Source organism: Hyaena hyaena, unplaced genomic scaffold (genome assembly GCF_003009895.1).
Source record: "Hyaena hyaena isolate Hyena2069 unplaced genomic scaffold, ASM300989v1 scaffold_600, whole genome shotgun sequence".
Lineage (NCBI taxonomy): Eukaryota > Metazoa > Chordata > Mammalia > Carnivora > Hyaenidae > Hyaena > Hyaena hyaena.
Window position 1 is genome coordinate 269,348 of NW_024081234.1, and position 26,560 is coordinate 295,907.

General features: G+C 53.6%; 1 protein-coding gene across 11 annotated transcripts in view; it reads right to left on the minus strand.

Annotated features, from left to right (window-relative positions):
- Positions 1-26,560, minus strand: part of PCBP3 (poly(rC) binding protein 3) — a 261,841-nt gene that overhangs the window by 21,590 nt on the left and 213,691 nt on the right. For all 11 annotated transcript variants that reach the window (XM_039257125.1, XM_039257124.1, XM_039257123.1 and 8 more), the window contains 6 exons: positions 6,901-7,055; positions 5,740-5,763; positions 4,898-4,930; positions 4,463-4,579; positions 3,422-3,553; positions 2,521-2,649 (listed from right to left, as the gene is read on the minus strand). In XM_039257125.1, coding sequence (XP_039113056.1) covers positions 2,521-2,649; positions 3,422-3,553; positions 4,463-4,579; positions 4,898-4,930; positions 5,740-5,763; positions 6,901-7,055 — 590 coding nt within the window. The remainder of the gene's footprint in view (positions 1-2,520; positions 2,650-3,421; positions 3,554-4,462; positions 4,580-4,897; positions 4,931-5,739; positions 5,764-6,900; positions 7,056-26,560) is intronic.

The window sequence follows — 26,560 nt, forward strand, 5'->3', positions numbered from 1 at the left end:
GCGATGCTCGGTAGGCATCATCACGGGGCTGTTAGAAACATCCAATCTCACTGTTAACAAAAGGGATCAACTTTCTTAAAATAAAGCTTAGAGTCCAAATGAATATGTTACAGTCATGATGAGCTTTGTTAGAATTTCCTTGGATTATTCTGTGTCCAAAAGTATAGGATTTTTACTTTGGGGTGGATGGTACTCAAGTACCAGAAGTCTTCCAGACTCTGATAAATCCAACCCAACTCCTTGGTCAGAGGCGACCAGGGTCCTCCCCTGTCCGGCCAGGTGGTGACCTCCCAGAGGAGTAGAGGCCCCAGGGCCCAGCTCAGGTCAGCAGCCCCACCCGGCTTGTCCCTGCCGGGAGTCTGGAGCCCAGGGCCCACTCAGGCCCAGCCCCATACCCTGGGCTCCTGGGTGTGACCTTACCGTGCCCCCAACCTGAGACACATGGCGATGTGGGGACAGGCTTAGCAGCGTGGGTGACAGCTTCAGCTCTGCAGTCCAAGCCATGCATTGTGACCACGGGCACATGGTTTGACCTGGACATGATGCTTGTGACCTTGGCTACTCTGAATGACCTTGAGCAATCTGTACGGCCTTGGCAGAGCAGTGTGACCTGGGGACACTGTGGCCTTGCTGTAAAGCAGGAAGGGCTGCTGTGGGGCCCTCTGGCTGACCCAGGTCTGGGGCGATTCCGGGCTCTAAGGGTCGGCCGGGCTTCAGTGTTTCTGCGGGTGTGACCGAATGCCTTCAGAACTGTCTCTGTGTAGCCGGGTCACCACAGCTCAAGTAAGACTCACTTCATCGTGGCAGAATCGTGATGAATGGAGTTCGAGAGAGTGGCGTTCTCACGTTGCTGGCAGAGAACTCGGTGTGGCTGCCCCTTGTCCCTGAGCTGGGCACCCCCTCCACGGAGCCCTCCGGCCCCACAATGGCAGCGCCCGCCACGTCAGCACCGTGAGCTGCGGTTCCCATGCTGCCAGTGTCCTCAGACGAGAGGGGGGGGCCTCTGAGCCGCCCCTCCCCCCGCCCCCGGGTGCAGCAGGCACTGCCGGGCAGGCTTTTCGGTGACGCTGTGCTCTCCACGGGGCCCCACCCGCACCAGAGGGCACCTCTCTCGGTGGCCACTTGCAGGGTGTGCAGCCACCCTGGAGCTAAGTCTGTAAGTCCTCTAATCGTTGCTGCTCGTCCAGCTAGTTTTCACTAAAAAATGGGCCCAATTTTCTAGGCGCCGCGGCCCGCCCTCCCCTGGTGTCCCAGCAAGGGCGAGGCGCCACCGCGTCCCGTGTCCGCCGTTCACATCTGGCACGTGTGCTTCACAGTGGGGTCTCACGGAAGCCTCCCGGGTGCGGGAAGACCGGGCGGCTCCAGCCGCAGCCCTGGGGCGCCGGCACCCACAGCAGACGGGCTCGGGCCTGCTTCCGCGGGGCCGCCTCTGACCGCGAGCGAGGTCTGGGCAGCGCCGCTTGGGAGGAGTCCTGAGGAGGCCGACAGTTTCAGCCCAACCCCTGTTCTCCGACGCAGGAGGCCATGTCCCTCCTGGAGCTGTCACGCCCGCTGCACCCTGAGAGGCCACCGCAGCTCAGGCTGCGTGTGCTTTCCCGCCACCTCGGGCGTCCTCCGTGCAGGGGGCCCCCCGCCGCTCAGTGTGTCCACACCGCACCTCCCGGGGTCCACGGCAGGGGGCGGCAGCGAACACACCTGTCACCATGGCCAGTGGCTAGGGACTGTCAGGACACCAATATTTAGAAAAATATTTTCTACTTCACAAAATATTGTACTTCAGGAAAATAAAAACTATGCAGATTTTTTAAAGACTTGGAGGGGATTTGAACACCAGGCCAAGGACAAGAGGGGTGAGGGCACAGGGGCGGGGGGCCCGCGGCTGTGGGCGCCTGGCGCACACCCTCCCTCAGGGCCTCAGGCCCGCATGCGTCGGGGGCTTTCACGGGATGCAGAGATACTTCACTTTAGCTTCAAGACCAGCAAGGGCCGGCGGCCTCGGTGAGCCCTACACTATTTGCGGCAGAGGCGGAGATTTAAATCTCAGGGGCTTCCCCCCCAAATTTCCAGAGGCTTCTGTCTTGCTCAGTAGTGTCTTCTTTGCTTCTCCTTTCATTTTAACCAATTTATTTTATCCTATCTTTACAATTGGGCGTTTCAGTGTAATTTTCTTCCTTTGTGTCTTGGTGGGACCCTGAGGCCTGCAGGGGTGGTGAGTGCAGGCCTCCCCCATCCGTGGGCCGTGTTTACAGCTGCCCCTTTCCTGGGTGCCCCTCACGTCACAGACTAACGACTTTTTGTGCAGGGTCTCCTCACGCATCCCTTTCCCCGGCTCCCCGGCCGTGATGAGGGACGTGCCGCCAGCTGCCCCTCCCACGGCGCCCGCAGCCCAGGCACGGCTCTCACTCAGGTCACGCTCCTGACCCCAGGCCCCCCTGCGAGGCCCCAGCCACGTGCCACAGCCGACACGGAGAAGCCACGGCTGGCGTGGCTGGCGGGGATCCCTGGATGCCCGGACTGTACCTCCAGCATGACCACACAGATCTGCTTGACACACTGGATGATGGCGTCGGGGGTCCCCGAGATGGTCACTGCCCGCTCCGTGGAGTTGGGCAGCATGTCCCCGGCCACCTGGACCTGGGCACCTGTGGACTGCAGAAACGAGACATCGGAGTGGGGCAGCGCTCCCGGGTGCTGGAGGAGAGGGCGCCTGGAGGGTGCGGCGCTCGGACGCCTGGCACCCCGGCCTTCCGCCCGTTCCCAGGGGCCCATGGGCAGGGCCGGTCCCCTCCGTCCCACCTCTGCCCAGCACGGCCTGACACAGGGACAATGATGTTGGACAAGAGGCGTCTTAACCTGCAAGTGGCATTTGCAGAGACGGAGTCAGAAATGGAGTCGCTTTTTTCAAATACATGGAATTTTATCTCCCTTGTGGAGTCACAGAGAAAGATGGATACTAGGAAGGCCTAGACTCTTTCCTTGCCGGAATCACGACAGGGTGGTCACCCTCCTTACGGGAGAGGGGAGAAGTCTGGCTTTCTCTGAACACGGGAACGTGTGAGCATGAAGTCCACACCTCACACCAACTCCCGCCATGCTGGGACAGCTCGGGCCTGAGAGCTCCTGGAGGCGCCTGCCTGGGGGCAGAGACCACGGCCTCTGTGGCCTAGAGCCACACGACTGGGTGGCAGAAGGGCCCTGCCTGTTCCTGGCTGGGGTGCACACCCCCCCCACAGGTGCCCCATACCTCTGCACGACAGCTTTGTGCACATTCGAGGGGGTTCCACATCCCCCCACCCGCTTTCTGGATGGCTCCACGCTGGCAGGGTTCGGTGCTGGGCCTCTAGTGGGGGGGCTGGGGTCCCCAGAGGTGGGCTTTACCCACCCAGCGGCGGGCACCGGCATCCGGGGAAGGTTCTGTTACCTCCCTGATCTCCTTGATCTTGGAGCCGCCTTTGCCGATCAGGGATCCACACTGGCTGGCAGGGACCACCAGCCGCAGTGTCACCGGGGGCTTGCTGGTGGCAGGGCTGTTGCTCATAGAGTTAATGATATCCTGGGGAGAGAAAGACACACGTGTGGGCCTCCCCAGCAAGCCACGTACATGCCAGTGAGTGCCGACGCCGGGCTCGGTGAGAGGGCATCTGAATGCGCTGGGGGGCTGGCGGGGCAGGGTCCCGGCCCCCGGGGGGAGGGGCAGCAGAGGCAGGGAGAGGATAAGTGTGGGGACTCAAGTGTCCCCAGGTGGGGAAGCTCGGCACACACACTGCGGCAAACGGCCGAGTGTGCGGGGAAAGGGCACAGTGGACGGGCTGGCGGACCACGGAGGCGTGAAGGCCAGCCGGGCTCAGGAGGACAAGAGCGAGGCGACAGCTGCACCTGCAGGAGGGGCCCCGCGCGTGCGAATCCCTCCAGACACACAGGTCGCGGCGGCCCTGGTGCTGCCATGGACTGGGGGGAGGGGGACAAGAAGCAGACGCAGATCACGCCCGGACTCAGGCCCTGACCTCTGTCCTTAAGGCTGGGCGCGGCACGAAGGGATTTGGACAGACAGGGAGGCACATTTTGACAGAAAAACTTAACTCCTCGGCTCGACCACCCTCTGAATAAAAACTCTGAACGCGTCTCTGAATAACTTTTGGCAAGATGAACGATACTGGAAACACGTGAGAACCTTCATTTAACGTGCTGAGAGGGCACACAGATGTGCCACAGACACGCAAGTGTACGAGTGTTAATACAGGCCCACAGGAGAGTCCTTGGGTCCACCCGGGCCGAGCTCACACGTGGAGGCAGCATCGGTGGGGCACGGCTGGGGCTCTCGCCCAGGGCCGGGCCCGTGGACACGGAGCATGACAGCTGGCCTGTCACCAAGCGACGGCAGAGCCCCTGGGCAGTGAGGAGGTGACAGGGGTGAAGGGCTGTGTCCTACCCCCGCCACGGGGTCTCTGGGGGCACCTCTCACCTCCTCAAACTTGTAGGCGATCATGGCAAAGGCCTTGAAGATGGCATCGGTGGGGCCTGTGATGGTCACAATTCTTTCTGGGCAGTTTCCCTCAGAGATGTTGATCCTCGCGCCGCTCTGGAAGGTGGGCACAGCAGACGGGGTTGGAGCCGCGGGCGGAAGCTGTACGGGGCCTCCAGGCCTCCCGACAGCCACGAGCAAGCCCCCCACTAAACGGGGAGGCCATCCGGGGCCTCCTTCAGAGCGGGGCCGGCCGCCGCGCCCCCTGCCGCCCCCGGAAACAGAGGCCCTGACGCGGGGGCGCGCGCCGCAGAGGGAAGGGGGTCTCCAGACCGCCGGAGGTGGCCTGGCCGGGGCTCCCACAGGGCAGGACTGCAGGCCTCGCGCCTCCCCCCCGCCCGCAAACAGGACGCCACTGAGTGCCCGTCAGCTCACCTCTTCACGCATCTTTTTCACGGTCTCTCCTTTCTGGAACAGATGGAGACAAGAGGCTGAGGGTCAGTGGCGCTGCACTGCAGGCGGGCACAGGCTTTGGCGCCGCAGTGGGTGGGGTGGGGACGCCTGCCTTGGGCCCCAGCAGCAGCAGCCCTCACCGCGGGGCTAGGGCCTGACACCGCGGCTGCCTGAGCCCCCGCCACAAACCTGCGAGGGGCCCTTCCGGGGGGGGCTGGGGGCACACGCTGTCAGGGGGTGGCTGGGCTCCTGCCCCGTGGGGGTCTTCACACCCCTCATCTTCGTCGAAGACAAAGCAGGGCCAGGCCAGGGCAGGTGCGCCAAGGCTCTTGTGGAAACATCTGGACGCGGATGCCAGGGGGCCCAGAGACAGGAGGCGATGCCCCGCCCCAGCTTCTCCCACGTGCTTGGGACTTCCAAATCCACTCTTACTGCCCCCAAGACACGTGTCTTTTATTTTGGAAGGGAGATTCAAGAGAGACCACCACCCACTGGCCAGAGGGAGACTGCTCTGGAGAACGCCAGCGAATCCCACGCACTGGGCTGTCACACCCGGGAAGAAGAACAGGCCATGGGGCGGGGGGGCGGGGCTGCCGTGGTGACCAGCCGGGGCCTGGCCAGGATGGGACCCGGGGACAGCACCTGCCGGGTTTTCAGGGCACCGCACGGCAGGCCCTCGACCAGCCCCGTGGGGACTCAGGACTGCACTGGAACCCTCGGTGCAAGGCACGCACCAGCACGGGTCCTGCCACCCAGCACGGGCCCGGGGCCCTGTCACCTCCTCTCAGGGACCGCGGCAGAGGGAGAGCTCACTCAGTAGTTACCTTCCCGATGATGCTTCCAACTTCCTGCAGGGGAAGAATCACAGAAAAGTGACGTCATGGAGCGGCTGGGGAAGGGCCCGTGCCAGACACGGAGACCCATCTGTGCTGGAGCGAGGACGGGGGGTCAGGAGTGTCGGGAGGGGCAGTCAGGCTGCCTGGGTGAGGCCCCGGGTCTGGGGGCTCCTGGGTGCCCGTCTGACCTTGGTTAGACCCAGGCCCTTGCCTCCGACAGACACACAGACGAGCAGAAGTGAGCGGCCGGCTCCATACAGTTAAGTCCGGAGGCATTTCCTATGCTCTTAAGGCCTCAGGAAACCAGCAAAGAAACAGATAAAACATAAAATCTCCCCCGATTTGTGATGGAAAGATAATTAAGCACTGCTACCGCCTTTTCACTTTTTAAAAAAGGTTGAGAACCCCGTGTGACTCGGCCCGGGCTTCTCACACCAGCCCCGCTCGTCAGAGTCAGGGGTCCCTGGAGAAACGGCTGGGCCCAGGGAGGCAGGGAAAGTGCGAGGGAGTTGGGAGGACACGGCCTGGCTGACAGGCTCCCAGTGGCCGCGTCAGGGTCCCTACGGGCATCGACCCGAGTGAGGGCAGAATGGGAATAATCGGAATAAAGCGGCAAACTGAATCCACAGAGACCGGAGTGACGAGCGGATGAAAGAGCGCACGGGGCGGACAACACTGGGGTCCACACGGTGCTGAAGGACGAGGGGCCAGCGGCTGCGCCCCTGATGGGGGAGCTCCTGTGACGTCCCCACCAACGGGAGGAAACATCAGAAAAGCCGCCTTGAGGAATCACGGAAGGAAGATGGGGGGGGCATCCCCCAGGCTGAAGACGAGACGCGGGCCGGATGTGAAGGCCCGAATACCCCTCGCCCCCACGCACCCCACTGTGAAGGGCAGGGCCTGGGCGGCTGGGGCGCATCAGTGCTGGCACCCTGACGTGGACGGGACACTACGCCCTTGTTTGTAGGAAACGCACACTCGGGTGTCCAGCAACAGGGCATCAGGTCACAGTCACTCTCAGATGCTTCCAGGGGGACTGTGATTTGGGGCGGGCTGTAACTGCTTTGTAAGCTTGAGGTTGCTCAGGGCACAGGGCACACCCTCCCCAGCCTCCCAGCTGGTCGGACACGGTGGCCTTGGGCTCCGTACCTTCCCGTGCATCAGCAGACGGATTGTCAGGGTCACGTTCAGGCCGCCTTCTGAGACCTTCGACTCCATCTTTCTCCCAAAATGCAGCTGGGGGTAGTGGCTTAAGGTGCCAAGGGTGTTGTGAGGAAGGACAGATGGGGCCCAGATGGCGTCACCTGGAAAAGAGAAGGCACAGCTGCTGCTGAGAACACCATCAATGGCCAACGGGGTTGGGGGTGTCCTGGCCTACAAGGCCCTTTGGCCTCTGGAGGGGCGACGAGGGGTGGGGGCAAATGGTGGAGGCAAGGGGGGATGGAGGCCCCGGGGGTGGCGCAGTCAGCAAGAAAGCACGGGCCTGGGACTCACCCTGCCTGACCTGCTGGGGGCGGGGGCACACGGCAGTGGGGGACACGGGTTTGTGGGGAGACCTGGCAGAGGCTGACCCGGGCCCCACTGCTGACTCAAGTGTGACCCCCAGCAGGTCACGCAAGCCCTCTGGCCTCAGCTTCTGCCTCTGCACGCAGGGAACCGGGAAGAGCCCTCTCAGCGGGAGAGAAAAGGGGTCGGTGAGCCCTGGGGTCCTTGGGTGCGGCTGGGGTGTCCATTGTGCCGTGCGAGTCCCACCATCCGTGCAGAAGCCCTGCCCTGTGGCTGCGACTCCCCTCCCCCTTAAAAAGCCAGCACATTAGAGGGACTGGTGTTTCCTGTATGTTTAGAGTCAAGGGTCCTTGGTGAGTAGCGTCTAATCGCTGTTCTACGTTTACTGTATGATTTCTGCAGACAATGGGTCCAGCGCTTCGCCTCCCACACAGATGAAGGTTTCACTTCATGATTTACAGGCACGCGTGACGAGAGCAGGCCTGCAGTGGGGCCCTTCTCCGGGAGGGTCCAGGCTCCCCCCAGGCTGCACCACAGCGCACTGGGGGCCTAGGAGACGGGCGCCAGGGAGGACGAGGAGCGCGGGTCCGGCAGGGTGGGGGCGGGGGGGGGGGGGGGGGGGCAGCAAACGGAAGCCGGAGAGTGGCCTGTCTGGGCACACTGGGGTCTCAGGGTGCAGGCTGTGGGGGTGCCACAGGATGCGGGCACATCACTGGGCGCAGGGTCCCACAGGGGTCAGGGGGGAGCGAGAACGAGGGCAGGACGTGACACAGGGCACGAGAGGCCCTGGAGGTGTGGGGAGTGGCCAGGCCCGGGGGGCACAGTGGCCCCAGCGTCTGGCGGCAGGATGCCACCTGGGGGACAGGGAGAGAGGCCTGGCTGCGGGAGATTCCGGGTGACCTGGGGCCCAGGGGCTCCCAAGAGGGGCACTGGGTAGACCCCGCAGAGCAGAGAGTGCCCCGACCTCCAGGAGCGGCACACACTGCCCGGGTGCCCACCGGAGAGTGGGCGGGGCTGGCGGGGCCACGAAGGAGGCCGGGGCCCCTGTGGACTCGGCCAGCACCCCCACCCACAGCCCCACGCTGGGTCTGAGGCCCTCAGGAACAAGTCCCCGCGTGTCCCTGCCTGGGTGTGTGGACACCAGCCCTCTGTTGTAATCCACAGAGAGGCGAGGCCCGTCCACACACAGGAGAGACCCCAAGTTAAAAAAGCAAGACTTTCCTTTAACCTTATAGGTTTTGGGGGGTACAAAATATTTCCTTTTCCTCATCCAAACATTTCTGCTGGAAAATATGCTACAAGGAAAATACACAAAGCAAGCACAGAAACAGCACATTCTCACTCTCTGGGTGATGTGTACAAAAGATGATGGCTGGTGACTGAGGGCGTGTCCAACGTGACAGCGGCTGACACGTTTCCGCATGAACGAACAGCGTGCTAGTCTACACGGGAGGACGCGCCGGCAGGTGACCTCAACAACTCTATCAGTCCTAATTACAGATGATAAAACGATGCTTTTGAACAACACGGATTCTGACGCGAAGGTGTAGGACGCAGTGAGGGCAGGTTTAAGGAGTTGTCTGTCTCCACGGTCCAGCGAGGGAGCCACTACCGCTTGTTGGCTCTTTACCCCTGAAACAGGAAGCCCACCAGCCACAACTCTGCATGTTGAACAGAGGGCCCCGCGCGGCCGGGGGCTGCGACGGAAGAGCGGCAGAGGACACTAGCGTCAGGGCCCAGCTCTGTGGGACAGCGCGGCGCGTGTGGGCGCGTCGGCGGGTCTGCTTGGCAGGGGCCGCCGCGGAGGAAAACGCCCAGGTAGGGGAGGAGACACTCCGGCTCAAGTGATCCGGGTGGCACCGAAAATACACGGCGCCTCTCCCCCCACCCCCTGCAGCGAGCTGAGGCACCGGCACCACGGTGCTGGCCAGGCAGGGACGCTCGGCCTCCTTTGTAATTAGAAACACGTGCTGTGTCAGGGGACAGCAGGGCCCCGCGGCCTCCATTACACAATGTTTCCAGCCCGCAGTGGAGAAAGTGGGTCAGCGGGGGCCAGAGGGCCTTCAGGCTCCAGGCTGTCAACTGCCATCAGTCACACAGGCCAGCGAGCTGCCACAGAGGCAGCGCCTTCCTTTGTCATGCGGCCGACAGGGAGCAGCAGTGCCTTCTGTAGACTGCGGGGGACAAGGAGCAGCCCCAGCCCCGGGGGTAGTTAAAGTCACTTGCGACTCAGTGCCCTTGACCCTGAAGAACCCACCCTGTGTTAGCCACTGAGGAGCACCACGCTGGCGGCTCCCCCAGGGCCGTGACTTGTGGTGGACAGGGGGGCGGGGGGAATGGAGCGTCCTCTGGCCGTCCGGCTGGGCCCTTGGACACCCTCTCATCAGGGGCAGCCCCCCAGTGTGCCTGGGGTGATACCCACCTCAGGGGTCCCCCCATGCAGCAGAGTCAGGGTCAGCATCGGGGGTGGCCCCCAAGGGCACAGCAGCACTCGGATCACACTCACCCAAAACCAAGCTGACGGGAAATCTGCCAGAAAAAATCTCTTTGTGTGACTCACTCGTCCCCACACGTGGTGTTCCAGAAGGCAGATCTCTTGTGTCAGCAAGGAAATCACTTCATGTTCTCTGCGTGCTGGGAACTTAGTTTATTTGTAATTTATCCGGTGGGAGGGAGAGGAGACACAGGCATGGTCCCCTGCAGGGCGGAGGAAGGACCCTCCCCTCGTTTCCCAGCTGCGCGGGGCCCCCAGGAGGCCGGTCCGCGTTGCCCCGTGCCGACACCGTCCGCATATGTGTCTCCGCCGAGGCAGCCGCCCCCCGACCCCCACAGCCGGGCACAGGCCACGTGAGCGCCCACAGCACTTCCCACCCAGCCAGCCGTCCCAGCCGTCCGGCCACCTCTCTGTGGTCCTGCCTTCTCGCTGCAGGCCCAAAGCTGGGGTGCAGTAGCTCCCCTCGCTGGCCCTCGTGCGTTCATTAGCAAATCCCAACACGCGGAGGGAGAGCTGATTAAGCCATCTTTTCTAGTCTCTTAGGGAAGAACCTGACGGCATCGGTTTAAACCTTAGTTCTTACCTTACACAGGTGTCTAGTTCCATAAAATGTCTCTGCACGGGCAGTAGCGGCATCCGACCACTTTTGGTACTTGTGCTTTTTTTCACTCATTTCAAAATACTCTTTTCAAAATACTCATTTCAAATTTCTCTTTTCATTTCTTTTTTGGTTCATGGGATAGTGTGAAGTATGCTATTGAAATTTCAAATATCTAGAATGTGTTTCTCTTTTTGATCCTTAGTTAATCTTATTATGGTTAGAAAACACACCTTGTGACACCTGAGGTCCTTCACGTGCACTGAGACCTGCCTGGGACAGACCGCGGTCTGTCCTGGTGGCCGTGCGCTCCTGGGCTGGGGGAGCGCTCTCGCAGCCCGGGTGGCAGGGCTGCCAGCCCTCCGCGGTCCCGTCCGGTACCGGGGGTGCGGAGGACGCGCCTGCTTCCTGCACCCCAAGCTCTGCCATCAGCTCCGCACCGTCTAGCGCTGTTGCCTTCGGTTGATGGGCCGACAGACTCCTTTGTCCCTGTGAGATATTGCTTATGTCTGGCGATGTTCTCAGCTCTGAAATTCTCTTTGTCTGTTATTAACGTAGTGACCCAGCTTTCTTCTGATTGGTGTAGCGTGGCGTATCTCCTTCCATCTCTTATTTTTAACCTATTTGTGTCTTTATATTTAAAGTGAGTTTCTTGTAGGCAGTATACAGTTGAACCTTGCCTTTTTATCTTATTTGATAATCTCTGCTTTTTAACCGAGGGTGTTTTGACTATTGACAGTGACTGTTGAGATGGTCAAGTTTGAAACTATCATTCTATTATTTGTTTTCTATTTTTACCATCTGTTCTTTGTCTCTCCATTTCTGTTTTTATTAAATTAATTTATTTATTTTGAGAGGGAGAGTGCAAGTGGGGGAGGGACAGAGAGAGAGATAGAGAGAGAGAGAGAGAGAGAATGAGAGCCCAAGCAGGCTCCACACTGCTGGCCCAGAACCCTGCTCGGGCTCAAACTCATGAACAGTGACATCATGACCTGAGCCAAAATCAAGAGTCAGGTGCTTAACTGACTGAGCCACCCAGGAGCCCCTGATCCCCCATTTCTATTGTTTTTTCCTCTGTCATCTTTTGAACGAATTGCATACATTTTATGATTCCGCTTTTACCTCCGTTGTTCACTTATTAGTTACAACTGTTTTGTTACCTTAGCGGTTGTTTTGGAGTTGACAGAGCTCATGTTTAATTTGTCACAGTGCAGTCTGACTGACCCTCTGCCATTTGGTGTATAAAGACCTCACGTGGGCGGTAACTGGGCCTCTGTTTCCCCTCCTGTCCTCTGCACTATTGCTGTGGCACACTTTGGCTCTCCTAGGTCATAAACTGACATGATCATTGCTGGTGTAAACACTCAATTATCTCTTAAAGGACTTTAAGGCAGCGCCTGGGGGGCTCAGTCGGTTAAGCAACTGATGCTTGATTTCAGCTCAGGTCACCATCTCACGGTTCGTGGGATCGACTTCTGTGGTGGGCTCCATGCTCATAACATGGAGCCTGCTTGGGATTTTCTCTCCTCTCAAAATAAATAAACATTTTAAAAAATGAGCGATTTAGAGGATGAGAAAAGAACAACTTCATACTTGGTCATCCCCTCACGTAGACTCAGATTTCTAGCTGCTCCCATTTTTCTTCTACGTGAAGGACTTCCCTTAATAATTTTTGTAGTGTGAGCGTGCTGGTGGGGGGTCTGTTTCCGTGGGTGTGGATGGTGTTAATACCGTCAGCCTGAAGGGGGGTCACCCGGCAGAGAGCCTGGGGTCACTGCACCCTCTCCGCTTCCCCATCTGTAACGCGCCCTCTTCCACGGCACACTGAGGGGCTTCTCTCGTAGCCGCTGGCTTTGCACAATTCACTCACCATGTGCTTCTCGCAGTCTCCACTGTTCGTTCAAATACACTTTTTGCTCTGCCCCCCCCCCCACTTGCAGGGCCCCCAAATGCGTGTCTGTTGGCTGCCTGAAGTTGAGCCAAGCTCACTGATGCTCTGTTCACTCTCTGCCCTTTGTCTGCGTCTCCCAGGGACAGCTTCTGTTTCTGTCCCGCAGTTCGTTCTTCCGCTCTGCAGCTCCCGTTCTGTGGTGAGACCCACCGGGGCACTTTTCATCTCAGACCCTGGACTCTTCACCCAGAAACTCAACCTGGGTCCTTAATCATGTCTTCCATGTCCCCATTTAACACGTTTGACCCTTTGCTTTCTTGAACATGCAGTTACAGTTCCGATAATGATTTCAACGTCCATGTCCTGCATGTGTGTGGCCGTCACCGCCGAGTCTAGGTCAGAGAGGGGGACGCTGAGCGGGGGGAGCACAGGTCAGCGCTGACTGCGGTAAGAGCTCCTTCTCCGCAGCTCACGGGGCAGGTGCTCCCGGGGCTGCGCCGCCAGCATGCTGGGAACCAAGGAGACAGAAGAGCTGCCTCGTGGGAGCCTGCAGACTGAGGCACCTCTTCGAGTTTGGCCGCTCGCTCTGTCCTGCGTGTGGGCACGTGGCTGGGTGCGAAGGCAGAAACAGTCTGATCTGTAAGCGACGGTTCAGATCTGAAGCTCCCTGGCTCAAGTGCACGGGAGACAGAAATGCATCAAACTGCTTTGTGCGGCCGGTCTGGGGACACTGCTGACGGCCTGGAGCCAACATTAAGGGAAGGCGTGGGGTGAGGCTGGGCCGCAGGAGCGAGAACCGGGGATGGGAAGCCACAGCCTGCTCTGTTTGCTCCTGGGGGGGAGGCCTGGGGACGAGGCCACTGCAAAGACTCCGGACACACACGTCCCGTTTCTGCTGCCACCAGGCAGGAGCAGACCATTCCCAGAGTCCCGAGGAAGGACTCCGGCTGCCCTGGCGTGGGTCATAGGCTGGGGTCCGAGATGCCGGGTCACATGACCCGGACTCCGCGCGGGACCCGCTGCTCCGTGTGGAACGTCTTCGGGCCAAGCGGGCCCCCTGTTGGAGCTGTGGCCTCTCTCACACCCTCCCTCCCGAAGCAGACTTCGTGTGCGGCATTTGTCATAAGAGCTCCCGGCTTTTCAAAGGTGCTCTCCCTCCAGTGCCAGGCCGGGGAGAACCTGGGGATGAGGGCGAGTGTCATGATACTGTAGTGCTCTGTGTCCAGGTGAGCTCTCCGGGTATGTAAATGTTCTTCCTCCCCAAGGCCGAGGAGCACTTACATGGCACATACTTCCCTCACAAGGCCGAGGAGCACTCACATGGCATGTATCTCCCTCACAAGGCTGAGGAACACTCACATGGCACATAGCTCCCTCACAAATATGAGGAGCACTCCCACAGCACGTACTTCCCTCACAAGAACAAGGAGCACTCATATAGTACGTATCTCCCTCACAAGTCTGAGGAACGCTCACATGGCACATACTTCCCTCACAAGGCTGAGGAACACTCACATGGCACATGTCTCCTTCATAAGGCCAGTGAGCACTTACATGGCATGTACTTTCCTCACAAGGTTGAGGAGCACTCACATGGCATGTATTTATTTCCCTCACAAGGCCGAGGAGCACTCACATGGCACGTATCTCCCTCACAAAGATGAGGAGCACTCCCATGGCACGTATTTCCCTCACAAGAACGAGGAGCAGTCATACACCATGTATCTCCCTCACAAGGCCGAGGAGCACTCACATGGCACATACTTCCCTCATAAGGCTGAGGAGCACTCACATGGCAAGTATTTATTTCCCTCACAAGGCCGAGGAGCACTCACATGGCACATACTTCCCTCACAAGGCTGAGGAGCACTCACATGGCACATATTTCCCTCACAAGGCCAAGGAACACTCACACGGCACGTACTTCCCTCACAAGGCCAACGAGCACTCACATGGCATGTATCTTCCTCACAAGGCTGAGGAGCACTCACATGGCACCTATTTATTTCCCTCACAAGGCTGAGGAGCACTCACACGGCACGTATTCATTTCCCTCACAAGGTCAAGGAGCACTCACATGGCACCTATTTATTTCCCTCATAAGATTGAGGAAGACTCACATGGCATGTATTCGTTTCTTTCACAAGGCCAAGGAGCACTCACATGGCACATATCTCCCTCACAAGGCTGAGGAGCACTCACACGGCATGTATTTGTAGCTATTGCCAAGTATCACCGCCTGCACTGTGGGAGAGGCCAGGACCTGGAATGCTTGCTTGCGTCGTGAGGCCAGTGCACGGCCCCAGGTTTGTCGGCGCCGCTGCAGCGGTGTGGGTGGGGGTGCTGGGAGGTCAGGAGGAGGGGCTGATATGACACTGGGTGAGCAGATGGAGTCCCCACACTGCCGTGCTGCCTGTGGGGACTGCCGGGTCGGCGCATGCTAACAGCCAGATTTTCTGTTCCTCAGCTCCCGTGCAAGCCAGTCTGAAGCTGGAGGGGCCCCCTGAGCTGGGCTGCTGGGAAGCCAGATCCCCAGATCCCCGCGTCTTTGCAGGGGAGGCATGAGGAGGGAGGTGAACAGGAAAGTCCTCACAATTGCCAAATCAACCCCAGGTTCCCCAGGTTCTATGTCACGTGATGACTTCTCTCTTGTCAAGGGAAACACAAAGCAGAAGGTGCTGGTATCTGCCGAGGCCCCGGCAGCCCAGGGGGCTCGCGCTCTGCCGCCTGCAGCCCCTGAGAGCTGCCCTGGCAGCATTTGCTTTGTCTGCAAAGATGGAGCCGACCCGGGGGGACACTCTGGAAGCAAACACGCCAGGGTCATCTGATGTGCACGTGTGACAGTCATCACATTATAGGTCCTGTCTGCATATATACGACACAGTGATTAACATTTCCCTTTAAATCCAGGACGGCTTTAGGAAGTCGGCCTCAATCTGCATTCAGGAGGCCAGCGGACGCTGACGGTTCACGTGCCATGAAAGGCCCGGTCACAGCTGCCGCTGAGCATTGTCACATTTTGTCATTTGTGTCACAAAATGGATGGATCTTGAGAGTATTATGTTAAGTGAAATAAGTCAGACAGCGGAAAACAATGTATGACTTCATGTATGTATGGGATCTAAAACACAAAGCAAACAAAATACAGAAATAAATTCATACATTCAGGAAACAAATTGTCAGTTACCAGAGAGGGGAGGGTTGGTGGGGGGACCAAAATAAGTGAAGGAGATTAAGAGGTACACACTTCCAGCTATAAAATAGACAGGTCAAGGGGATGTAAAGTATAGCATAGAGAATATGGTCAGTAATATTATAACAATTGCATGGTGACAGATGGTAACTAGACTAATCATGGGGATAATTTTATAATATACAAAATCTTAAATCTAAAAAAGTGTAAACCTATTAATCAAATTAAGTATGAGAACTATTATGTACACCTGAATCTAATAGGACATTATATATGATTATACTTCAATTAAAAATAGACTTCAAAGCACTGAAAATTCTCAGAGACAGATAGGGTCATTATATAATGATAAAAGGATCGATCCATGAGGAAGAAATAGCAATCCTAAATGTGTACGAATCAAATACCAGAGCTATAACATATGTGAAGCAAAAACTGATAGAATGAAAAGGAAAAATATACATATACACAATTACAGCTGAAGATTTCACTACTCTGTCTCAACAACGGAGAGACCCAGGTGTAAAGCCAGCGGGGCTAGGAGAACTCTGCGCCAGCGATCAGTAGGACCCAGTCAACTTTTAGAGAACAACATATCTGGCAACAGGGAAATACACACTCTTTTTACGCACCCGCAGAAAATATACTAACCCAGAGCATCTCATTCACCATTAAACAAACCTCAACAGGTTTAAAAGCATTAACATCATATAGTGTGTGCTCCGATCACAACTGAATTAAAATAGAAATCAGTAACAGAAAGATAACAGGAAAGTCTTGAAGTACTAGGAAACGAAAACAGCGCACATCCAAACAATCCTTGGGAAAAAAGAAGAAATCTCAAGGATCATAAAAAAAATACATTGACCTGAATGAAAATAAAAATAAGCATACGAAATACACAATGGAAGCAGTGGCTACAAGAAAGCTTGTGGCACAAAATACATACATTGGAAAAGAGAAAAAAGTCTCAAGTCAATAATCTAAGTTCTAATTTTAAGACTCTAGAAAAAGAAGAACAAAATGAGGATAAGCAAACGGAAGAAAGAAATCATTGAAATTATAAACAGAAAAATTAGAGAAAATCAATGAAATCAAGAGCTGATTCTTTGAAAAGATCAATGAAATTGACTGTCAGTTTCAGACTGACAGAGAGAAAAAGAAGTTAGACAAAATAATATAAGAACAGAAACGGCAGCCATCGCAAAGAGCCCGGCACACGCCCGAGGGATACGGAATACTAAGAACAACTCTACACAAGTAAACTGACTGAGACAAACTGACCTATCTCTGGAAAAAGACAAACTACCCCAAATCATTTAATACGAAATAGAAAATTTGCATAGCCCTACATTAGTATTATGAAGTTGGACTCACAATTTTACAACTTCAAAAAGAAATCTCCAGGCCCAGATGGTTTCACTAAAGAACTCTACCAACGGTTTTAAGAAGAATTAACACCAAATTCTACATAATCTCCTTCAGAAAACAGAAGGGAAAAAAGGAACATTTTATGAAGCTAGTATTACCCTGATACAAAAATCAAAGTGTACAAGAGAGAAAAAAAGCTGTCCTCAAGAATATAGGTCAAAAATCCTTTAAAAACATTAGCAGATAGCATTCAGCAAAGTATAAGAATTATACCCTATGACCATTCTTCTAGTGATGCAAGGTTGCTTTTTGGTTTGAAAATCAATTAATTTAACTAATCATATTAATAGACTAAAGAAGAATACTCCATGATCATATCAATGGATACAGAAAGGCATTTAACAAAATTCAACACTCATTCATTATAAAAACTCTCAGGAAAAAGCAGGAATAGAAGGGAATTCCCTTAACTTGATAAAGGGCATCTATAAACGCCCACATCTAACACCACCCGCAGGATTGAACTTATCCCCCTGAAGACAAGGAGCAAGGCAAGGGCGTCTCCTCTCACCGCCATGATTCAGCATAACGCGGGAGCTCTAGCCAGTATGACAAGGCAGGAAAAGGAAATAAAAGGCACACTGATGAGAAGGGAAAAGACTAAACTGTCCCTATTTGTAGATGATACGAAATGCTTAGGTATAAACCTAACAAAACATGTGTAGGACCTTCATGATGAAAAGTACAATGTGTTGATGAAACAAATCAAAGATCTAAATCAATGGAGAGACGTACCAAGTTCATGAACTGTGGTTCCTCACAGTAAGGATGCCAATTCTCTCCAAGTTAATACACAGTTTTAACATAATTCCTATCAAAATTCCAGCAATAATTTCATGGATATAGATAAGATTATTTTAATAGTTGTATGAAAAAGCAAAGGAATTGGAACAGCTAAAACAATTTTGACAATGAAAAATAGAGTGGAAGGAATCAGTCTCCCCAGTTTTAAGAGTATCGGGACTGTGTGCAAGTGGCAGGGGAGAGACACACAGGTCAGTGGAACAGAAACAGACCCACACAGTTACGTTTGACTCATTTTTGACAGATGTTGTAAAGAGCGGTTCCATGCAGGAATGATAGCTTTTCCAACAAATGGTGCCAGAGCAACTGGGTGTCCACAGGCAATGGCAACAACAACAACAACAACAACAACAACAATAATAATAACTTTGACCTAAACTTCATACCTTATACAGAAACTAACTCAAAATCGATCACAGACTTATATGTGAAATGTAAAGCTGTGAAACTTCCGGGGGAAAAAAAGGAAAAAAAATTCTAAAGATCCAGGGCAAGTCAGAATTCTGAGACTTGACACTAAAATCATGATATTCAAAAGGAAAAGCTGGGGGTGCCTGGGTGGCTCACTTGGTTAAGCGTCCGACTTCGGCTCAGGTCACGACCTCATGGTTCGCGAGTTCGAGCCCCGCGTCGGGCTCTGTGCTGACAGCTCAGAGCCTGCAGCCTGCTTCTGATTCTGTGTCTCCCTCTCTCTGACCCTCCCCCACTCACACTGTCTCTCTCTCTCTCTCAGAAATAAATAAAACATTAAAAAAAAAAAAGGAAAAGCTGATAAATCAGACATTCCAGGAGTAAAACCCTTTGCTTTGCAAACAAACAAAGAAACAAGAAAAAACACACAAAAACAAACAAACAAAAAAAACATGTTAAGAAGATAAAAAGACAAACTACAGGCTGGGAGAAAATATTTGCAAACCCATTTCCGACAAAGAACTAGTTTCTAAAATATACTAAGAATGATCACACTAAATAGCAAAAACTCTAAATCCAATTAGAAAATGGGTAAAAGTTATGGTTATTTCACTGGAGAGACTATATATATATATATATATATAGATGCAGATATAGATACAGATACAGCTATAGATAGATGGCAAGTGAGCTCACAGAAAGGGGTTCGCTATCACTAGCCCTCAGGGAGATGCGGCTTAAAGCCACGTGAGACACCGCCACACACCCGTAAGAACAGCTCACATACAAAATAGGGACCCTTGCAAACGCGGGCGCAGGAGCGGAGAAACCGGATCCCTCATTCGTGGCTGCTGGGAATGGCACACGGGGCGGCCATGCTGGAAAACAGTTTGGCAGCTTCTTAAAAACTAAACATGCAACTATCGTACCACTTAGTGATTGCACCTATGGGCATTTATTCCAGAAAAATGAAACATTTCATCCTCACAAAAACCTATACATGATGGTCACAGTAGCTTCGATTATTTTAACTCCTCCCAAACTGGAAACACTTCCAACCAGCAGCTGGTTAGATAGTCACGGACGTGGGCCCGTGCAGCAGCAGCAGGGAACGAGCCAGCGTGGAACGGCACTCAGCCATAGGACGGAACAAATTAGTGACCACTCAACACCCGGATGGACCTGCAGAGAATCAGGCTGAGCGTGGTCGGTCCCTGAAGATTACACGGTGTGATTCCATTATATAACGGTCTTGAACGACAAAATCATAGAAGCGGGGAACAGATTGCTGGTCCCCAGGACTAAGGAGGGGTAGGGACAGCGGGGTGACGTGTCAGGCTGTGGAAAGGCGGCACGGGGGTCCTTGTGGGGATGCAATGTTCCGTATCAGGGTCAACATCCTGGCGGTGACATTCTCACAGGAGCTCTGCAGGATGCCACCGGGGGAAACTGAGTACGTGCGCAGGGACTCCCTCTGTTATATCTTACAACTGCACGTGAATTAACAGTTCCCACAAATGCAAAATTTAATCTAAAAAAAACAAGTTGTTTTGACCTGAGATTGTATCAGGCAACTCTCAATTCATGAGAGAGTAAGGAAGCTAAATACTCCTCAGGTAATTCCAGCGAAAGAGCCATCCTGACATGTGACAAGACTGAAGTTATTAAAATAAAGTCAGACAGCAGCAACTCAGAAGCCCCTTTCGAGGGAGAGCATTTCGACCAAGTTGGTGGCTTTGATGCTAAGTCAGAGCACCCACCCCATTCCTTCACCACCACCCACCCACCCACTCACCGGTTCACACCCACCCACTCACTCACCCATTCACACCCTCACCTACACACCCATCCATTCACACACTGACCCACTCACCTACACACACCTAACCTACACACCCACCCACTCATTCACCCACCCATTCGCTCCCACCTCCACCTACTCACACTCACACACTCATTCATACTCACCTACACATCCACTCACACTCACCTACACACCCTCTCATGCTTACCCACACACTCCCACTCCCACACTTACCCCACACCCCCACTCACTCACATACCCACAAAGCCTCTCACTCATTCCTATTCACACCACCCACTCACACTCACCCACATACACACTCACACTCAGCTGCACATCACTCCCTCCCTCCCCAGATCTACTTGTACACACCTGCTCATTCACTTGCACACATGGGGGTCTCTCGCACTAGTCTGCGTAGTGCAGGAGGCATGGCGGACGCATCCCTTGAGAACCTCTAGTCCCAGCCTGGCCTTGGCCTTCCTGGGAGATGGTCACCAGATGGTGCCGTCACCACTCTGCACAGCTCGGGAGCACGTGGCATGGCCGTGACTCTGAGAACTGCTCATGACCGGTCTGTGGCGGCCACGTGGCTGTGCCCCCATCTGGAACCAAGCCCTTCCCACAGGCATGGAGCTCAGAAGCACCTGTGAGGGGCCCATCCCACGTGCCCCGGGAGGCGCAGGGACTCTGCACCGACCCCCTCCAGGCAGGTAGGGCCCAGTGGTGTGGACAGAGTGTGGAAGATGTGGCCTCTCGACAGCTGCGCTCTGGGGCCACTGACCGGCTACTTGGTCAGGCCACTCTCACTGGAACACGTGGAGGATGCATCCTGCTGCCCATCACCGGGGACCTTCCGGAACCTCGAGTCAGGCCGCCGCCCCCTTGCTAAAAGTCCTGGGCATCTTCCCGTGACCTGTGTGATCCCACCCAGGCTCCTTCCCTCCCACCACGGTGCCCACAAGGCCCCTGGTGCCAAGCCCATGCCCCACCACCCCTGCCCCCCTTTCTGGGACAGACTGCGCTCCTGTACCTGCTGCCCGGGCCTTCCACGGGAGGAGGGGGGCGCTCCACGCCAGGCCTCCGTCTGCCCCCGGCCCTCCCGGGTCCTGTCCTCCCCTCTGCCCTGGCCCATCACCCTGGGGACAGAGGACACGTTTACCTTCCCGGTTCACCACTGACCTCCGGTTCCTAGCACCACTCGGGGCCCACACGAGGGTAGAGCAGATTCAGCACCTTCTCGAAGTTCGGGTGAACACGGGGCACGCGCCCAGGCCCGTCTCCACGGCCTCACGGGACACTCTGACGTCAGAATGTAGTGACTTCCAAACCTGGACGCTACGAAACGGCCAAGATCCAACTTCCGCTCCTAGACCCTCACCTCCTCACTTGTTCACTTGGTCAGCAAGGCTCTGCTGGGGGCTGAGTGCGCAGGGCCGCGAGGGACGCCTGGGACCTGTCCCCATCTGTCCCCTCAGCCTGCCAGCCCACAGAGGACAACGGGACGCAGAGAAGCCACCCGAACGGCACTGAGTCCCACCCCGAGGGACGGAACACAACCCCCACTCGGCTGAGCTCCTGAAACACGTGGCTGCGTCTCAGTTCAGTCTGGTGTGAAAAGGCGTAGCTCTGTTTTCAATTTCATTGGTTTCTGGTCTCATTTTATTACCTCTTCCCTTCTTTTCCTTGCCTTTCCTTTTCCTTTGTTTTCTTCTTCTAGTTTCTGAAGGCGGAGCCTTAACTTACTGTCTGGAGATCTTTTCTCATGTTGGCATTTCACACTTCAAAATTCTCTAGAGGTGCTGACTTACTTGTATCCTACAAATTCTGATATATACAAATATTTCTCTCTGTTCAAAATATTTCACAATTTCCCTTGATACTTCCTCTTTAACCAGCACATTATTTAGAGGTGTGTGTTTTGATTTTCAAGTATTTGGAAAAATTCGAGTTACCTTTGGTTACTGATTTCTGTTTCATTTCCACTCTGGTCAGAAAATACATGATTTCGCGGTTCCTAGATGGTTCATTAAGCATCTGACTTTGGCTCAGGTCATAATCTCATGGTTCGCAAGTTCAAGTCCCATGATAGGTGAGCACAAGCCCCACCCCACTTCTCGCTCTTCCTCCCTCCCTCTCTGCCCCTCAGAGAATTTTCTCTCTCTCTCCCTCTCTCTGTCCCTTGCTCACTTGTGCCCTCCTTCTTTCAAAATAAATAAGTAAATAAATAATATGAATTTAGTTTTTTAAAATTTGTTAGTCTTACATTTTATTTTTGCATAGAATATGTGTCACCTTGTGAATGTCCTGGGCGGGCACCTTCCATCGCGTGGGGCATCCCGGCCAGGGCCCTGAGGTCTGGATGGTGGACTGCACCAGTCCCTGCTTCTCCGTCCGTGACTTTCTGTCTGCCTGTCTCACCACTGCAGGGTGTCCCCAAATGTAATTATGGCTTTGTCCTCTCTGCCCTTCCATTCTGTCACTTTTTGCTTTGAACCTGAAGCCCTGTTGTTCAATATAATGTCACATTGATTGTGATAATGTCTTGGTGAATTGGTCATTTTATATGAACGTGGTGCCCTTCTTTACCCCTGGTGGTTTTCCTTGTCCTGAGCCGATCTCATCCGATCCTAACGGAGCCTCTCCAGTGGTCTGATTAGTGTTCACGTGACACATCTTCTGTCCCTTAACTTGTAACAGTATGTTTCATATGGGTATCTTGTTGTTGGCACAAAGACTGATCTTTATTTTTTACATTCTGATAATCTCTCACTTTTTGAAAAACGTTTATTTATTTTGAGAGGGGGGAGGGGCAAAGAGGGAGGGAAAGAGAAAATCCCAAGCACTGTCAATGTAGAGTCCAAAGTGGGGTTTGAACTCACAAGCTGTGAGATTATGACCTGAGCTTAAGTCAAGAGTCGGATGCTCAACCAACTGAGCCACCCAGGTACCCCTGATAATCTCTTACTTTTAATTGGTTTGTTTACACATTTTTTAATGTTTATTTATTTTTGAGAGAGAGAGAGTGTGTGTGTGTACATGCATACATGCGCACACACACACACACACACACACACACGAGCAGGGTAGGGGCAGAGAGAGAGGGAGACAGGGAATCTGAAGCAGGCTCCAGGCTCTGAGCTGTCCGCACAGAACCCCATGTGGGGCTGGAACTTAAAAGCTGTGAGATCGTGACCTGAGCCGAAGTCGGACGCTCAATGAACTGAGCCACCCAGGAACCCCCATAATTTTCTTTTAGATTTGCAGATTGAATAACTGTTAACTCAAATGTGTATATAGGTGTGTGCGCAATTTTGAAATAACTTTAGATCCATGAGTGGTTGCAGAAATAAGAGTTTCTGTGTACCCCTCACCCACTTCCATTCGACATAACCGTGGTATGTTACCTACAACAGTCACTGACATTGGTAACATGCTATTAACTAAACTACAGGGCTTTAAAAAATTTTTTTAATTTTTTTATCAGCACAGAGCCCGATGTGGGGCTTGAACCCACGAACCTTGAGATCATGACCTGAGCTGAAGTCGGAGGCTTCACCAACTGACCCCGCTTCCGGCACCCCTAAACTGCTGCTTCATATGCAGTTTTTCCCCATATAGTGGAGCTGTCCCACGTCAGGTTTCTCTAACCACTCACAAAGCAGGTGCACCATAAAGAGACTCCGATGCCCCGTTCCCCCACCCCAACCCCAGGCAGTCACTGATCTGTTCCACATCAATCAAATCTACCCATTTGTCATTCCAAGAGCTTTGTGTGAATCGACTCAAAACAAACATAACCTTTTGAGACTGGCTTCCTTTCACGCAGCATGTGGATGCTCTCGGGGTCGCCAGGGCTGGGCACAGCCATGCTGGCTCCTCTCAGATGCTGAGCAGTGGTGTGCTGCATGGCCGCACTGCCATTTGTGCCCCTAGTCACCTCATGAAGGACACCTGGGCTGCTTCCGGTATTTGTCAATCACAAATAAAGCAGCTAGGAGTAATGCTGTGCACGCATCTGCATGAATGTAAGTTTTCATTTTTCTGTGATAAGCACCCGGAATTGTGATCATTGGATAGCACGTCAAATGTATGTTTACCTGGATAAGAAACTGCCAAGCTGTTGGCCAGAGTGGCCACACCGTTTTCCATGCCCGCCAGTGGGACAGTCCAGCCTCTCTACACGTTCTCACTTAAACTGGTGGCTGTTGGCATTTTTACTTTAGCCACTTTGATGGGCGGCAGTGATACTGCCTTGTGGTTCAACCTGCTTTTGCTTATGGCTAACGATGCTCGCCATCTATTCATGTGCTCATTTCACATCCACTCACCCTGTTTGGAAAAGTGCCTGTTCAGGTCTTCTGCCCATTTCCTATCTGGGGAGCTTGCTTTCTTGCCATAGAGTCTGAAGTACTCTGTGCATTGTGGATTCACGCCTGTTGTTGGAATGTCTTACAAAGATTTTCTCTGCACTTCTGATTTGTCTTCTCACCTCTTGACAGAGTTGTTCACAGAGCAAATGTTTTTAATTGTGACAAAGGTCAATTACTTTATCTTTTACAGATGTGCCTCTTTCTCCTATATTTTCTCCTAAAGAATATATAGTTTTACATTTTACATTCAGCTATTCGATCCATCTTGAGTTAATTTTTTGCACACGCTATGACGTTTAAGGCAAGAGCTTTTCTGTTTTGCTTTGTTGTTTCTATATAGATATCCAATGGTTTCAATACCATTTATAAAAGACTACCCTTTCTGTATAAAATTGCGTTAGTACCACTGTCCTTACTCAGGCGGGTGCTCCCCAGGGCCTCGTTGGGCTTCATCTGCATGTATGCATATCTACCCACCAACATCACCGTGTCTCGATTTCTGTTGGCATTACTGTGTCTTATAATTACTCCAACTTTATTCCTTCTCAAAATTCTCTGGGCTTCCTAATTCATTTGTGTATTCATGAAAATCCTAAAATCAACTTGTTTGTATCTACACACGCTGCTGTTGGGATTGTGACAGGAGCTGCATTCGGCCTACAGACCTGTTTGGGAGACATCAGCATCTTTATCCCGTTGAACGTCCCAATGTATGGACATGGATGTCTGTGACTTGGGTCTTCTTTGATTTCTCGGATTGGAGTTTTGTAGCTCTCAGTACATGAATCCTGTGCGTGTTTGTTAGACACACAGCAAGTACAGACTTTTTGGAGTTCCTGTAAATTGTACTGGGTTTGGAATTCGGTTTCTGATTGCTCCCTAATGGTCTGTAGAGCAGTATTGTCTTTCGTGTGCTGGCCTTGCATTCCTAAACAGGTGAACTTGCTTAATGGTTCTAGGAGTTTCTTGTAGACTTAATGGGATTTTCGATGTAGGCAATCATGTCATCTGCACACAGAAGACAAATTTATTTCTTCCTTCCAAACCTGTCTGCCTTTCATTTCCTTTTCCTGCCATACTGACCTGGCTAAAGCTGGTAGCACTGTGCTCAACACAGCGGCGAGAACAAACACCCATATTTTGCTAATAATTTTAGGGGCACCGTTAACTATAATGTTAGCTGGTAGGTATTAGCTTACTCCATTTTGACCAGAACCAAAACTTCATTCAATCTTCCATATTGATTAAACTGACAAAATCTGTTTGTAACCAGTACTTAGAGAGGTCCTGATATAACACGTTTTGCAATTATTCTTTTTTATTTATTTTGATTTAAGAAATTTTTTTAAAGTAGGCTTCACGCCCAGCACAAGCCCAATGCAGAGCTTGAACTCGTGACCCTCAGATCAAGACCTGACCTGAGATCAAGAGTCAGATGCTTAACTGACTGAGCCACCCAGGCACCCCTTGCCCCCAAGAATCATTCTTTTTTAAAAGAATATTCAAATCAGCAGAATTCTAGTAAGAGAAATACTGCTCTAACAGCAGCAGTAGCAATAATGGTGCCAGAGTCCAGGTGTTTTATGGACGTAGCCCCACTCTGTGCTGGTAGCGGAAGGGCCCCCACCACCTGCTTTTGTGAGAAAAGCAGGCACACGATGGAGTGACAAGCTCCTTCCAGAGCTCACACGCTCGACCACCAGACAGACTATTTTCGTGCTGGTCAAACACAAAAACCAATGACGGCATTAGCTTCAGATGTGAAAGGAAGAGCCTCATGTTTGAAAGTGGCAGGTCACGTCCCCCTTGTAAGGCTTTGTTCTCAAAGGGAAGAACAGACGGATTTGGATGTTGAAGTAGAGGAAGTCCCCGGCTCTCTGAGGCACGCGCCGCAGCCGTCGCACTCTGCCGGCGTCCTTCTCGCTCCGACACGGGTGCTCGCTCCCACAGGAGGGAGCGGGCTCCTCCCAGCCACCGCCAGCTGGGGCCACACGGCGGTGGCGAGTGCCAGGCGAGCAGGTCGGCGCTGCCTTGTCCGGGGCTGCACCCAGAGCCTCAGCTGTCTGGAGGGGACCTCGGGGGACGAGCACAGACTTGATGTATCGAGTTGAACAGCTCAGCGCCCGGTCGGGCTGCAGGCGGCCAGGACAGCGGAAACCGACAGAGCCTATTAGCTGCTTTCCGATCCTTGAGAGACTCACATGCAGATGACGTCCCGGAGGCCATGCGGGGAGGGGAGGTCTCAGGCATGTAATGCTCTTGCCAGTCCCAGTTAGCATCAGAAAGCCGTCCAGGGCTTATGCA